Genomic DNA, 16,200 nt, shown 5'->3' on the forward strand with positions numbered 1-16,200 from the left:
TGACCTATCCCTGGTTTCCACAGCTTTAAGTGAGAATATGAGGGACCAGAAAACGGTAAGGAATCTTTAAAAGCCAGCTAGTACTTTCTTCAAATCCCATCATTCAATACCAACTATTCAACATTATGCGTCATTTAAATACTGCATTAATATGCATGGTATCCAAGAGGTTATGCACTATGCCCTTGAGATTTTTATGGCTGCAAAGGCAAAGAGGGAATCAAATTATCTAGTTTGACTTTCCACATCCTTTAAATAAATAGGACATTTAAGGATCACCCAGGAAAAGGGTACAAAAATTATCATTTCGACGTGGTTTAGAACCCCATCTTGCTCAGAGACGGAAAGGCTAGCTGACTTTTTGATGTCTCTACGTGCCAGTAGAGACAGGCACAGAAAACCCGAGAGCTGCTTCCACTGATGGAATCCTTGGAGCTCTGTAACTTCCTCTGAGTCGAGATCCACAACTCTGTGCACCACCACCCTCCTTGGCCCACACCCCCTCACCTGTGCCCTCAGCCTTTGCTGGAGGAGCCTCTCCTGGAGAGATTCCTTTCCTGCTTACAAAAGGAAGCTGCAGATATTCTCCGAGTCCTAGTACTTCTAAAGTAAGCCATTAAATATATGTTCTGATGTATAAGCTCTTGAAGTGACTGCTGCAAATGACCACTTTTTCTCATTCTCCTCCTTTGCTCTGTGAATTCTCTGCCTTGATCAGAACATACTTATCTCTGTAAATGGGAAAAACATCATTTCCTTGGCAAAAAAAAGTAGAGCTGGAACACTGACTGGTATCAAATTTCCAGAAAGGATAATTTTTCTATCATTGCATTCATATTAATGTCATCAAAAGCCAGAAGTTATAAGTGATTGGGAGGCATTGGAAGGCAATCTGTGACACAGCTGCCCTTCAGTGAGCTGAATATATTAAACTCTTATATGATTTGCTGTAAATATTCCGAGCACTACAGACCTTTGTGTCGCCAAACCCTAATCCTGGGAGGAAGTGGCTTTGGAGAATAATAAAAACCAGAAGTATTTTGAAGCATTATCTCTGCTTTTTCTGCATATCATTTTCCAGTTACCATACCAATATTTCAGCTCTGTAAAAAGCTGTGTAATCACTTTACTTCACCTGTCAAGGAATCATGTTGGCATCTTTCTCGCTAGAAAATTAATACTTGTGATGCTTTTCTGACGTCATGATACTTCTGTCTTCTTCAGTATAAAGAAGCCAGCTGAGATTGTTTTCAGTAAGATTTTATAGAAATTCGAAACTAAATTTAGTGTGGTAAAATGTGTGTGCTTTTCCCCTTCAGAAAAAAAGTTATATTAATATTACTTCGAGCCCGCATTAATCATGTAACTTTTTTTGTGGTTCTGATAAGAGTTCTTCATTGGGTAAAAACACTCTATCAGGGCTGATTTATTGGTTTTATGTATTAGACATCTATGTGCTTTGTGATGGTCGTATGGGGCAGGCAGTTTTCTCTTTTGCTCTATTTATACTCTAGAAGGATTTAAATGTATTACAGTTGTTACAATGGGGTCATCTGAAAGGGGTGTGTACTAAAAAATGAATTGGGTGGCACCCCCTTCAAATGTAAGATTAATTCCTCCTTGTGGTCGTTTGGCTTCTAACAATCTTAAGCCCCAAACATTAAGATTCTGTAGTTACACGTTCAGTAGGTCAGCAGCGGGGATTCCAAAACAGGGTGAGGTCACATGAGGCGCACCGCCTGGATTCCTGAACAGTGGAGCAAAGCATGGGACTCACATGATGGTCGCAATGGCCCCGGGCGTGAGGCTGAGGAAACCCAGGCCTACTTCAAAACACAATTACTCTCAAAATATCTGACATATTTTCCAAGTGTAGATACATTTTAATTTTATCTTAATCCTTTTGAATAAAATATATAGGCTTTATAATATCAGCTTTTCTCCTGACATAACATGCATAACTTTTTCCCACTCTTTCTTTTAGAAAGGAAGCAATAACCTGTTTCCAATATGAACTCAAGTTACAGTCTGGCGAGGGCTCCTTTCACAGTGATACTTAAGGGGAAACGCTCCTTTTTATTTGTCAATACTCTGTCCTTGGACAGGTATAAAGGTCTCCTCAGTCACCCTAGTCAATCAATCTAATTTCACAAGTCCATAGTCACATACACAAAAAATATATACTTTTGTATTGTTCCAAACATAGGACTAGAACAGTATCTGGCGCCCACACAAGTAGTTGTTCAGTAACTATTTTTTCAGGGAGGGGTAGCGGGGCAGGCAGCACAGATGTGCTCCTTTGAAGGGAATTAAGCTGGAAACTAGAGAACAGCACAGAAGTGAAAGGGATCCGGACCCTGCCTTCTGGGACAACAAATAGGAGAGAAATATATGAAAATGCCGTTTACTTCCATCAGAGAGAAAATGAAGAAATTGATCCCAAGCTTTACAAGTGCAATTAAAGCCATCTCTGGAGGAAGTGACCATCTTGGTGAAGCTTAGTAACCAAAGGCAAAGGAAAAGCACACTTCAGGATTTATAAACAAAAAAAACCCCCACAATGACTGCAGGAGTATCAAAGATTAGAAGATAAGGAGGTGAAAGCGGCAGTCACTGCCCCCTGCCTGGCTGGGACTCACTGGGAACCGCAAAGCACCCTGGGGAACGCTTCCCTGTCTTTGGATCCGACCCAAGCTTCATAGGGAGCTTCTGCCCTCCACTGCATCTCCAGCACCCAATGCAGGATGAGCCCCCTGTAAGGATTCACCACCATCATCACAACCACTAACACCTGAATAAGGCTGCACAGGCCTCCACACCTGTACCCCAAGCAACACCTACAGTGGCAGCTCCAAAATTTCTATATAGAATAGGATTAACGATACGATGGCGGGAGGAGCATTTCCGTAGCAAGTACTCAGTTTTTACTTCCCTATATTCACTTAGGGGTGCTTCTTGGGGTGGCGGTGATGATGGGGGCCCGGAGGGCCTCTTCCCCACACCCGCTTCTCCGCGCTGCTCTTGGCCATCTCACTTCTTCCCCACAACCACCTTGAGAGGGAGGGGTCAGGCAATAAGACACTCAGGCATCTCACCACCCATCTCATACCCAACTAGAAGGGGCAGAGCTACTTCAGTGCAAATGGTCTGAATCCAAAGAGTAATCCCAGAGTAGAGTAAACCCGATCTTTCAGAAAGCTGGATTCAGGCCTCACCTCCGCCAAACCTGTTTCCTAGAATGACGCATACACCTGCGAAAGCCACCAAGTTTTAATTTCCTCTTCCTTTTGAGCTAAAAAACATGCTGCTGCCCTGTGTAAGAAACACACATTGGGGACTTCCCTGGTGGTGCAGTGGTTAAGAATCCGCCTGCCAATGCAGGGGACACGGATTCGAGCCCTGGTCCGGGAAGATCCCACATGCCGCGGAGCAACTAAGCCCGTGTGCCACAACTACTGAGACCATGTGCCTAGAGCCCGTGCTCCGCAACAAGAGAAGCCACTGCAATGAGAAGCCCATGCACCACAAGGAAGAGTAGCCCCCGCTCGCTGCTAGAGAAAGCCCCCGCACAGCAACAAAGACCCAAGGCAGCCCAAAATAAATAAATTAATTAAATAAATGTATAAAAAAAAAAGAAACACATATTTGGCCACAGATGTTATGTACTTCCGGGTGCACTACTTGAAACAGAGTTAAAAGCAAAATTCTCTTTCTCTCACACACGGATGCACACAAAGACGGTGATGAGGTGAACTCTGTCCCCGCATCCCTCAAATGAGAGGATGGGCTGGAGCAGTGGTTCTGAGTCTAATGTGCACACAAATCATCTGGGCATCTTGCTAAAATGCAGATGCTGATTCAGCAGGTTTGGGATGGAGCCCAAGATGCAGCGTTTCTAATGAGCTCCCAGGTGATGCTGATGCCTTTGGTCCATGGACCACGCAAGGAGAAGCAAGAGACTAGAGCATCTGAAGGTTCCTTCCCGTTCTAAGCATCTTAACATCTCCATCGATGGCATGCTTGGCCCCTACTCCCTGGGCCCCTGACACCCATCAGAAAGGTGATGTTCAGGTCATTATGCTCACAGCCCAGTTCTACACCTTCCCTCCACTGGCCCAAATCTACCGCAGGTCAAGGGTGGGATCCATACCCACGAGGTATTCCTTAACTGGTTTTCTTCTCCCCAGTGATCATTTTCTTCTGAAGTCCTCCAGCACTTAGAGATTTTGCCCTCTTGCCTTGCATTGGTCACTGGTTATTTTTTGATGAATCTAATTAAATTATAGGCTAATAGGGCCATGGCCTCGAATCTCTTCTTTCTCCAGGAATACTCTCACATGGTCGGCTCCTTTTCAGCCTTCAGTTCTCAGTGCAAACCCCACTCCTTGGCGAGGCCCTCCCTGAACACCGGTAGAAGTTATTCTCTCTCGATGTCCCCTCTGACCAGTCACAGCACCCTCTCTTAATTTCTTTGTAACACTCATCAAGGTTTGAGATTTCCTCGCTTGTTTACTTATTACCTGCCTCCCCCCCACCCCAGAGAGGGACTTTGTTTACACTGTTCACCACTCTACCCACCGGTGCCTAGAATGGTAACTATAACATAGTAGGTTATTTGTTGAGTGAATAAACGCAAGAATCAAAGAGCTGGGCACACAAAGGCCCTAAGAAAATGCTTGTGGGATGAGTCAGAGACCTGTCATGCAAGCACTAATCTTGGAATCTTATGTTTCTTTACTTTTGAAAACGAGTTCCTTCTCTGTGTTTCTCCTTTCCTGCTGGGTACTCACAGCAGCTCACATCACAATTAATTTTGAAAGGAGCTCGGACATGTGAGTTTTTATTAGTTCTCAGTAGGACAAGTCTTCAACCTGTAGAGCTTGTGGATTACAAGAAATAACGGGAGCAGTGTCAGTGTGGACATTCAGGAGATGTTTTGGGAACATAGGGCACATTTAGCTGTGGGCTTCTTTTTTTTTTTTTTGCGGTACGCGGACCTCTCACTGTTGTGGCCTCGCCCGTTGCGGAGCACAGGCTCCGGACGCGCAGGCTCAGAGGCCATGGCTCACGGGCCCAGCCGCTCCGTGGCATGCGGGATCCTCCTGGACCGGGGCACGAACCCGTGTCCCCTGCATCGGCAGGCCGACTCTCAACCACTGCGCCACCAGGGAAGCCCAAGCTGTGGGTTTCTTCTTGGCTGTTCCATTGATGGAGCCCTGTCTGCAAAGCCCTTTCCAAGCTCGGCTTTGATCAGCTTTCAGGCCTGCCAACACACCCTGGTTTCTCACTTTAGACCTCAATTATCTTATGAAGCACACAATCCAGCTTTGACGGTGTACCTGGAAAATGGTAGAAAATGCAGGCCATAGGGGGAAACTGAATGTACAAAAATGAACCTACTTATTAGAGAAAACAACCACTGGTCGGGCCCTAGAGCCTGGTGATTTGCAAAATTAAGAACGAATGCTGCTGAAGGCAGTCGTGAAGGCTGTCTTTGTCACATGCCGTTTGTCTGGAATGGAGGTAAAGGTCCCCATACGATGTGCTCTACGGAAGCCTCTTTAGACGTTTCATCATTTCCTTCCCTTTGTGGTGTAAGCATTTGGGCTCGAACACTGACAACTTTCAGAAACACAAGAAACAGGCTGGATCGTGACCTTGACACAGCATGAGTTTACCCTTAGTTTCCAAACAGAAGTTCTTGAAAGTGATGCTGAGTTGCTTCTCTCAGAGGTTCCTTTGTGGGACTCTGGGGAATAAAGGCAGAGGCAAGTGCCAGTCCTTCTGGCACAGCAGTGTCCGTGGGGAAGGGCTAGAAACACAAACCACGTAACCTCTAACTGTGAGAAACCAAAGCTTTCCCATCCTTGGGCTTCTATTGCTCCACCCAGGCTCTGCTGGGTGATTTCCTTCTTGCCTATTCTGTTCCAAAAGAAATCTAATGGGGCTTTAATCCACTGCTGCATTTCCTGTTTTCTGTTTTAGCAGGCTCTTCTGTCCTTTGCATGTGCCATGAAAAAAGTGTGAGGCTACCAAGGTATGTAATGGTGGGTATAAATATCAAAGACTGTGCCCGCTGAAATCGGAATTTCAGCTAAACAACACATAGCTTTTGAGCGTATGTTCCATGTGAGATTTTATTTGCTAAATCTATTGCTTGGTGTATTGTTTTCTTTGGTCGTGTTTTTGTTTGTCCTATTGTCTTTTATCAGCAAGGGCATGAAGAGGGAACAAGAAGAAAGGAGCAGGGCTTCCCTGGTGGCACAGTGGTTGAGAGTCCGCCTGCCGATGCAGGGGACACGGGTTCGTGCCCCGGTCCGGGAGGATCCCGCATGCCGCGGAGCGGCTGGGCCCGTGAGCCATGGCCGCTGAGCCTGCGCATCCGGAGCCTGTGCTCCTCAACGGGAGAGGCCACAATGGTGAGAGGCTTGCGTACCACAAAAAAAAAAATAAATAAATAAAGAGAGGAGGAGTGAGACATTTGGTGTCCCATGTTCAACCTCGAGATAGTGGTTTCCTTCTTCTGCTGTAGAGATGCCAGAAAAAGGCTTTAGAGTCCTTCTGTGAAGTCCTCAACCTCCAGTCTGAAGACTGTCCTCTTGGTTGTGTTTCTGCAAACTCCTAATTTGCCTCTAGACTGACATGAGTTTGAAATCTGGGTTCTCCAGCAAACTGAAATGAAAGGGCCCTTGTAATTGCAATATGAGTCAGGTAGCAATGGGGAAAATGTTTCCACTCCCCCGGAGAGTGGGCTTCTTGAGTGGCACTGGGCCATCGCCACGTGGGCCACAAGGGCAGGTGTCGTGCAATCACCACAGCTGATCCTGTATCTCCACTTCAGAGTGATTAAGTGCAGGGACCTCCCATGTAGATGCTGGCAAATGTGAACACAACGGGAGAGTGAGGGTAACAAGCTGGGAGAAGATGTGCAGGCTAACGAGGATGATGGCTAAATGTAATGAGTGTTTACCACGCGCTAAGCGTTAGTGAACATGAACTAACCTTGTTTAATCCTCACAGTAATGCTATCAGGTAGGTGTGTGTCATGAGCCCCATAACAGATGAGGAAACCGAGGCAGAGAAGATTACATCATTTACTTATCTGATTAAATTACATCGTTAGTTTGTGGAGGATACAAACTGGTTCCAGAATATACGGCCCTAAACTACCTCTGTTTCTGCAGCCTGAACAATCTGTGCGATCAGGGCATGGGGAGAGGTAGGAATCGCTGAGCGGCTGACACAAGCAAAGCCTTTCCCACTGCACGTTTCTGGAGACCAAGGGGGGCCTGAGTGGGCCTACGGCAGGCCAGCCACCATGGCGTCTCCCCTGAGCGGCCCTAGGAACACAGGCAAGCAAGCCGCCAGCCCAGGGTGATGAAGTGATCAAGGTCAGTAAATGGATTGTGAATTACTTATGAAACGGAATACATTACATAAGGGTTGTTTTTAAGAAAGAGCAGATGAAAGATTTCAGGTCAGAGTTTAATCCAACTAAACTAAGCTCATCTTTTCCCTCTTCTTTTTTCCCAAGGCCTTCGTTACTGTCCTGCTACCACATGTTCTGAATGTACGTTGGGCTGAGCCCCGAGTTCTTGAGACACGGGTGAATTATTATGATTAGGTAGCCTTGGCCCTTCAGTTTCCAGCAGGGCGAAAGGGAGTGTCCCACAATCTCAGAAATCATCCCAACTGAACGGCCAGTGTAACTAGAAAGAAAGTAACTCCAGAAGGGCCAAGAGCATCACTGTTCCTTTCAAAATAACTACGTAACTTGGAAACCCGTGGGAATGTATGTTGGTATATTATTACAGAGGTGATAAAGGACTCCACTGGAAACAGATGTGATCTGATTTCCTCTGATACCCTGAGCTGAAAACAGAATTACTGAAGGTGATAACACTCAGGTGAAATGAAACAGTTCAAAGTTCCAAAGAACTTAGTTTGGAAGGAAGCCTTTGGATAATAAACCATAAATTTTATTGCAGTCACCAACATAAGAAAAATATGTCCCAAGGCCTGTTTGTCTAGAAAAGGATGCTTCTCTTTTCTCCTCAAATCCCTCAAATGAGTTTTAACTGTGCAAATGAGGGCTATAATTTATGTAGACATTTGAAACTATTAACAGCTTAATCCACCTCAGACTGTATTGAAGTTCTGCAGCATGACTCCCGTTTACACAGCTCAGCAAACAGAGGCCCACGAGGATAGGAGTTGTCCCCCGTGGCCCCTGGCAGCTAGCTGTGTAATGAGATCTTAGATTCAATCTTTGTGCAAAACACCAGTTTATTACTGGGATTCAAGAAGTCTAGATGCTCAGAGCCAAAAAACAAAAAAAAAACCAAAAACCTTTTCAAATCACTATTAGACCCAGTGACTTCTTCTTTGCAGTGATTTCTCTAAAGGGAAACACTCCAATGTGGGATTGAAAACTTCCCCTTGGTTATGGCTTGTTTTCTAGCGTTCTGAACCTGAGCAGGAACAGAGAGGTAGAAGGTGGTGGGCTCTGAACACCCTGATCAACATCCAGCTTCATTATTTGCTTGGAAAGGGGGACAGAGGCCACCTTCCAAACAAGCAGGTGCAGGAGGTTTCCTCTGAGGAAACATTTCTCCTCCACCCCCTCCTGTCTCCCCACCATCTCCATCCCCGTATCATCACATTTCTCTCTTGAAGCCCGTGAATGTTTGGTCCTTATTGTTCTTTTTGCAAAGTGCAAGCTCTAGCTTTAAACACAAGAGAATGCTGTGCACCTTGAGGAACAATCTTGTAACTGGAACTGTGGGCGGCAAAGCCCTCCTGGGTGGGATCCGTGGACCCTTAAACAGCCAGCCAAACTCAGAATATACAACAGCGCCCCCAGCCAAATATTTCTGTCTGGACCCCGAAGTTCAGACAGCACCTGCTCTTCTGTTGCTTTCTTCTTGAACCTCGGCTGCCCCATTTCAATAGATAATTTAAAACTTTCTTACTTTCTTCTCAATTCTCCACGGGGAAATTCCACTTTGAAATTCTTTTTTCCCTGTCATTTTTACTTTACAGTTGAGAGGGCAGGGACGAGCTAGGAAACAGGATTTCTCTCTCCCTCTCGCTTTTTAAAAATGACGTAGGGAGTTTGGACGGCCTCCCTACCCCCACCTCCCCTCTGATTCTAACCCTGATTCCTGGAGAATGACAGTTTTCCTTTTCATGTTTGCTGATGACCGCGCGGGTCGGAGCAGGAGGGGGCTGCCGCACAGCGAGAGACCCGGGGCCGATTCTAGTCTCCGATGGGCCCCAGCTGCCCGCGTCCGGGGGAGCGGCCGAGGTCCCGGGGAGGCCGGCCACAAAGCCCGGCTGGGCTGGAGCGCGAGGACAGCGGACCGCGGTTGCCACGAGCCCCGCGGGGCGCGCAGCTCGGCGGGGGCGGCTCCACTCCGCCGGGCCCGAGTTCGCTGGGGGACAACTTACTGTGTTCGCTCTGCGTCCACACTGCCAACTCCCAAGTGGGAGGGGGGGAAACAGCAAAAGCTGTGTCGCGTCCGACAGTACAGGCAACAAAAGAGGAGCGAGGAGAGGGGAGGCGGGGAGGGAGGGAGGCAAGGAGACGGGGGCGCTACCCCGTGCTCCCCGAGAGCACCCCCCGGATGCTGATGCGGAACCCCTCCCAGAGCGGCGGCCCTTTCTCTGGGCCCCCTTCGGCCCACTGGTCAGACCGGTTAGTTGGGAGAAAAAGAACAAAGCTCCCAGCCAGGGCAGGCAGCGGTCCCGGGGCGCCCCGGGGGATGGGAGGGCCGAGGCCGAGGCGCCCGGCGCCCTGCCCTCTCCGCGCGCGCCCCCGGCCCGGGCCCGCTCCTCCGCCTCCCCTCACGCCTCCCAGTCCTCGGGGAAGCGGTTCTTCCGAAGGGACGCGCGCCCGCGGGAGAGGAAGTGGTGGGAGCGGGGGGAGACCGGCGGGGGGGCGGCGGCGGGGAGCCGGGGAGGAGGCGGGGGACGGGGGGCGGGTGCGCCCCAGAGCTGCCGAGTCGGGCCGGGTACCGACTGCCATCCTGCAGCAATTTCCCTGTGTCATGGCTCCGGTCTCTTAGCAACAGCCGCGGGTCCGGCCGCCCCGAGCCGAGCGAGCCGCCGCCGCCGCCGCCGCGGGCTCAACTCCACCCGGCGGAGCCCGGCGCGCGGCAGCCACACAAAGAGGCGCCGGGTCGGCCGGGAGCGCCGCGGGAGGGCACGGCGAGGGACCGGGGCGGCGGCGGCGGCGGCGGCGGGGAGAGCGGCTCCAGGCAGGATGCAGGATGCAGGATGCGGAGGACCTGACACTTCTTGGAAACTCTTGGAAATGGCTCCCGCCCCGGCACCGTAGGGGGCTGCGCACCCCGGGCGGGCGCTCGCCCCTGCTGCGCTGCTGAGCCGCGCTCGGATGGAGGGCCCCGAGGCGCTGTCCCTGCGCTCCGCCGTCGGCTCGGGCTGAAAAAGTTTCTCCATGGTTCCTTTGTGTAGCCCGAGCGCCCGTTCTCTGGCTGCGAGCTGCCCCAGTCTTCCCGGGTAAGTGAGCGATATTGTTTGCTTACAGTGCTGCCATTTTGAGCAATTCTGTCTGTCCCCGGCCCCCGAGCGGCCCCTCCCCAGCCCTCCTGCCCGAGCCCGGGTCCCCCGGGCGGGTGTTCGGGAGAGTAATTTTCCTGGGCGGGCTACACGGCATGCGCTGCCCAGATAAAAGCGAGTTCAGGACTGCCCTCACTTCGCTCCTGCCTGTTTTCTTTCCAGAGGCGGACTCCCAGCTGCTGCACTCATGTGACTCCAACATACATAAGCAGACCTAATAAGAAGGGCAAGGGGCTCGCTGCCCTGCCAGTGAGGGACCGGGGGTCGAGGACCTGGGTCGAGTCCCGGGCAGGGCAGGGCGCTCCCAGTCCTGTGGGCTCTGAGCCTCAGACACCGAGTGGGGCTTAATCCATCATGAGCCGAGAACTTGAATGTCTCTCTAGGAAGCGGTCGTATTTTTAGACATCCCTCCTTTGCTTCCCCATCCTCCATTCCTTAACCACCCAAAGACCAGCACTAGGCAGTAAATTGCTAGGGCAGCCAAGCTCGAATGATAAGTTTGTTTTCCTTCGTTCTGTATGAAGAAAACCTCAAAGGTGGGTTTTCCGTGCCATCTGACCTTTATCAGTATTTCCCGTCAGATGGAAATACATAATAAAGGAGTTCAGGCTTCAGCAGAGCTGAAGGAATAAACAACTAGGGAGTTAATTACTAGCTGTTAAACTAATTTTAAAGATCTTCTGTAAGCGATTTGTTGAAACCCATTCCAGTCTTCCTTATACTCCACCCAGAGCCAAAGCTGCCTTGCTGAGGTGAAATACAGGTGTGGACCTTCCTCTCCCAAGACGTCCAGCACCCATATCAATGCCCAACAAAATGTTAGTTAGCCTTTCTCTCCTCTGGGAGAGCCACCTTGCCAACTGAGTCTGGGTTTGCTTCTAAAATGTCTGGCTTCCTCAATCCTTCTTAAAATCATCACAGGTCTTCAGATTATTACATTAAAGATGCTAGAGTCTAAGCAGTCTTTGTGTTACAACTACGTAATGAATGTGTTCATTTGGGGGTGGGAGGAAGGGATGGACAGTAAGCTACTCTGGTTTTGGGTTTTTTTTTTCAATCTGTACTTACTGGTGCAGCTCCTTAAAAACAAAATTCAAAAGGTTTATAGATGTCTCTCTACTAACCCTCTGTAACCTACCTCATGTTTAACCCCTCTCTAACCCACCTGGCGTTCCTCCTTACTGAAAATCAACCAAGTTCGAGGAGATACTGATTTGCAAACATTAGAAATAGTTGATTACCATTTGATTTTCCACCAGTGGAGGAATGATCCTGCCTGAACTGGTATGATGGAGGTGAATCAAGGGCCAAAGCTCTTCACCCAGGCACCAATTAAAAGCAAAATTGTACCGAAGTAATCCCACATTTCCAAAGGGTAATTTATTCTAAAACATTATTTTATAAAGGATATAATTCCCAAAGGCTTGTGAGTGATATCTAAGCCTTTCAATTTCATACAATGCCCTTAATTTTAACATCTCTATTATAGAAGGGAACACAACCAATGGAACAGAAAATGTGTTACTCTGGGGATCCAGTAGGATTGAAATTTTTAGAAGCTGACAGATATCCACAGAGATGCGTCTGTGCATTTACCTACCCAAGCTTTATTATAAACAACTAAACTTCCTATAGGAGAGTCCATTGACTGTTGCTGTCCTCCTTTCCTAAAAATGACCTCATAAGAAAAAGATGAAAACAGCTCTCACTTGGGGAAATGTCATTCTACAAATCGTTATTATGTAGACTGCTGTACCTAGTTAACTGCCTCCTCATTTGAATATTTGGATTGTTTAGAATGTGCTGTTGGCACAGTAATAAGGGGTCGGAACGCTGTTATGGCAGAGTTTGTTTTTTAGTTTCTGTTTTGCTTTGTTTTCAGATTTGAATTTTCCCATATGAGAAAAAGATCTTTCTCTTGGAGATGCGGGGGGACTTCTCAAATTCCCTGATGAGATCTAGCACATGATACCTTTAAGGGAGTTCCTCTGAGGGAGGACAGGAAGCCAGAAGGAAGAGCGCAGTTACATAACCAGTTACCTAAACCTAAATATTCCACCCCAAGAAGCTGTCCAGATGTTGCAAAAGAGAAATGAGGAAGCTGTGAGAGGGATCAGCGTGGCTCTAGCTGTAAGAACAGTGATGGCTGAAAGACCAGTTGGTGGAGGGATCCATGGTCAGAGCACTGACATAGTTCTCTACTGTTCTCCTAGCCATGAACTCTTTATTAGTTATCTCGGGTAAATAGTCCGTCTGCCAGGATATGACTTTTAATTCCCATCCAGTGAAATGATTTCCTTTTGTCTTTATAAATCAGTAACTTTTGTGACTGTTTTTGGGACTGTGGGCCCCACACTGACAGATCTCTGTGCTCCATTAGAGACTTGGAACTCTGGGGCAGCTCCCTTGAGAAAGCCAGGAAAGCCCTCGCCCACTACCGCCGAGTCCCACATTTATTGATAGCTTTTACTAATGGTCAGAATGCCGTTGGCTGTCAGGCAGGAGCGTTTGAAATGAGCACTGCTGGAATAGTACCTACAGAGTGAGTGGAGGATGGGGGGGGGGGGGAGAAGGAGGTGGACTCTCAAAGTGTTTTATCGTCTCTGATCAATTATTGCAACAGCGCTTCTCTTCCCTAATCCATTTCCCGCACCCCCTGGTCTCTACCTAGGGCACTCCCGTTAGCGGGTAATGGCCCTGGGACGAGGGACACGCACGTGGTGGGACCCGGGAGCGAGACCATGGCAGCCCGTGGGATGTTGCTGCAGCCAAGCCTACACCCTCTGACTGTCTTCCTCTGCTTTGCAGTGGGAGGAGGTGGCGGAGCAGCTAGTGGGCAGCTGGTGCCCCCGCCCCAGCACAGGCCTCCGCCCCAGGGGCTAGCCCCACACTGCACCCGCTCGCCATGATCGCCACCGGCGGCCTGCTGAGGATTTCCGCCAGAAAGCAGGATCCCCTCCGCCCCCCAAGCCAAGTCCCCAAGCGCAGGCGGAAAGCCAAGAAGAGGCGCAAGAACGACGTGGTGGTGGTGAAAGGCAAGCTGAAGCTCTGTTCCGTCTCCGGGCTCATCGCCCTCTGCGGGATCCTGGTGCTGCTGGTGGGCATAGCCTTGGCGGTGGTGGGCTACTGGCCCAAGGCCAACGGGACCAACAGGGAGGGGGGTAAGCAGCTGCCGCCCGCAGGCAGCGGCCACCGCGTCCCCACCATGACCAACAGCAGCAGCAGTGGCAGCAGAAACCGGTCCAGGAAGCACCCGGGGCCTCCGGAGGATGTCACCGCCAGTTCCGTGGGCGCGCCCAGGAGCACGCCTCCAGCACGGTCCTCCGCACCCTCTTCGTCCTCTCCTACGTCCGTGGGCTTCTTCTTCCGCATTTTCTCCAGCTACCTACACTCGGACAAGCTCAAGGTCTTTGGGCCCCTCATCATGGGCATCGGCATCTTCCTATTCATCTGCGCCAACGCAGTGCTACATGAAAACCGGGACAAGAAGACCAAGATCATCAACCTGCGGGACCTCTACTCCACCGTCATCGACGTGCACAGCCTCCGCGCCAAAGACCTGGCAGCCGCCGCGGCTGCGGCAGCCGCCGCCTCCTCCTCGTCCTCCGCCCCTGCCTCGGCGCCCCCAGGGGCCGCGCCGCTCAACGGCTTCCTCAGCTACGTGCAGTCGCGAGGCCTGGAGCTGAAGCCCGGAGGCTGTGGCGGCGCCGGGGACGCCTTCGGGGCGACGGCGATGCTGGGCAGGGGTGCGCGGCCCCACCCAGCGGCGGTGGGTGGGGGCGGGGCCCGGGGCGCCGCGTCCCCCCCAGACCTGGCCTCGTCCCCGTGCCGCCCGCGGGAGCCCCAGAGCCTGGCGGAGGCCGTGTACAGCATCTACCGTGAGCGCTCCGGCGTGGCCGGCCGTCGCCGGGCCGCCGCCGCCACCGCGGCCGCCAGCAGCAGCAGCAGCCCGGCGCCCTGCAGCCCCCCCGAGAGCTGGGGCCGCCAGAGCACCGCCAGCTCCCTCGTGGGCTCCTCACTGAGCGCCTTCGCGCTGCTGCCCCTACCGGGGGACCGCGATGGGGATGGGGACGCAGCGGGCGCGAGCCGAGGCTGGCAGCGGCCGCCCGGGGAGCGCGGCTCCCGGGAGATCCCGCGGGGCGAGCCCGACCTGAGCTTCACCGACCTCCGCGGCGCCCGGGGCGGCGCGCGCTGGGCGCCCTGCGAGCCGGAGGAGCCGGCGGGCGCGGCGGCCGCGTGCACCGCCAGGGGGCAGGGCGGCCGCCTGCCCAGGACCGGCAGGTACGCGGCCCTGCGACGCCGCAGCACCAGCGGGCTCCCGGACTACCGGGCGCCCTCGTCCCCCGAGCCCCCGCCCGCCTCGCGCAGCGCGGACCTGGACTCGACCGTCCCGGCCCCAGCTTCCTCCCCCGAGCCCCCGCTGCGGCGGGAGCGCTCGCCCCCCGCCGGGCCGGACTCGCCGAGCTCCCAGTCGGATGACCCGTCCTGCAGCAATAAGGGCTACACCCCGCTGCGGGAGGCCGGCACCTCCCTGGAGTCGGTGGTGGACCCGGTGGCTGGTGAAAGTCCAGACGGTGATGCCGCCACCTCCCCGGGGGCGGAGCAGAGTCCCCCCGAGGGCCCTGGCCAGAAGCCCCCAGCGGGCGAGCCCCCCCAGCGGGTGCAGAGGCAGTTTACAAACGAGGAGAAACTCTTCATGATTTCCCGATCTCACGCCCCATTGGTCGAGGACGGAGAACTGGAAACTACTGGCATTTAGGGAAAGAGGAGGCGAGAAAAGAGTGAGAAAATGGGAGAAACGCCCGCTTGAAGCAGTGAGCTTAACAGTTCCCTCTGTCCTTGGGGATTTATCCGAGGAAATCGTCCACTACCCAAAGAGCTGCAGAATGTTAGCCTTGAATTGCGTTCACGAGATTCCTGTAGATAACTCCAAGCAATTTTTTTTTAAAAAAAAGCAAACTAGTCTTATATGTCCGATGGTGATTGTTCTATGAAAACCAAATGTATTAAAACGTCAGCAATCTAGTTCATGGATAAAATTCTCTGAATTTTCTTAGGATCAAAATAATATATTTTTGACAGTAACTGTGCACTTTACTCCAACTTTTTTTTTTGGATCCCTAATTTCCCTAACCTGTATTCTGCCGCTGGTTTTGTCCACAGCTGCTTGTGAACGACAAGCTTTTTGCCTCCTATGCTTTTGCGGAGCATAGAAGGGTCTATCTCAGTTCTCTGAGAACCGATATTACTAAAGGAAGTCAAAGCCAAAAGCATGAGTTTGTCGGGAAAGAGCACTTTCCTCGCCCCACCCCACTCTGCTCATCCAGTTGCCCAAAGGCCTCTCTATTTTTGAAAAGGGAATTTACATTTCGCTACTAGGGCGTCTAATGGAGACCAGAGGGGGCCAGCACCTAGATGGACTGTTACATTCCTAAATTTACTATATCAAGTACACGATACTTTATGGAGTACTATCACACCTGTACTGAAAATAGCATTAACATGAAAAAAATCTTTTTTAATAAAACAAGTTTCCAAACAAACAAACATAATGCTCCCTCATTTTGCCTTGGAACTAATACTTCTAACACACATAAAACATTAGGCAGTTGAGCTGGT

General features: G+C 51.0%; 1 protein-coding gene and 1 long non-coding RNA gene across 2 annotated transcripts in view; one reads left to right on the forward strand and one right to left on the reverse strand.

The window, feature by feature from the left end:
* The window catches only part of LOC141276180 (uncharacterized), a 63,105-nt gene extending 53,306 nt beyond the window's left edge, over nt 1-9,799 (reverse strand). Inside the window, exon 1 of the long non-coding RNA XR_012325330.1 lies at nt 9,451-9,799. This is a non-coding gene — a long non-coding RNA (uncharacterized lncRNA). The remainder of the gene's footprint in view (nt 1-9,450) is intronic.
* A 10-nt stretch (nt 9,800-9,809) lies between these two features.
* Nucleotides 9,810-15,860, forward strand: TMEM200C (transmembrane protein 200C). Its single transcript, XM_019920806.3, has 2 exons — nt 9,810-10,521; nt 13,390-15,860. The coding sequence occupies exon 2, from the start codon at nt 13,487-13,489 to the stop codon at nt 15,338-15,340; it is 1,854 nt and encodes a 617-aa protein (XP_019776365.1). The 5' UTR covers nt 9,810-10,521; nt 13,390-13,486; the 3' UTR covers nt 15,341-15,860.
* Nucleotides 15,861-16,200: the final 340 nt, after the last annotated feature.

This window comes from Tursiops truncatus, chromosome 13, assembly GCF_011762595.2.
Source record: "Tursiops truncatus isolate mTurTru1 chromosome 13, mTurTru1.mat.Y, whole genome shotgun sequence".
Lineage (NCBI taxonomy): Eukaryota > Metazoa > Chordata > Mammalia > Artiodactyla > Delphinidae > Tursiops > Tursiops truncatus.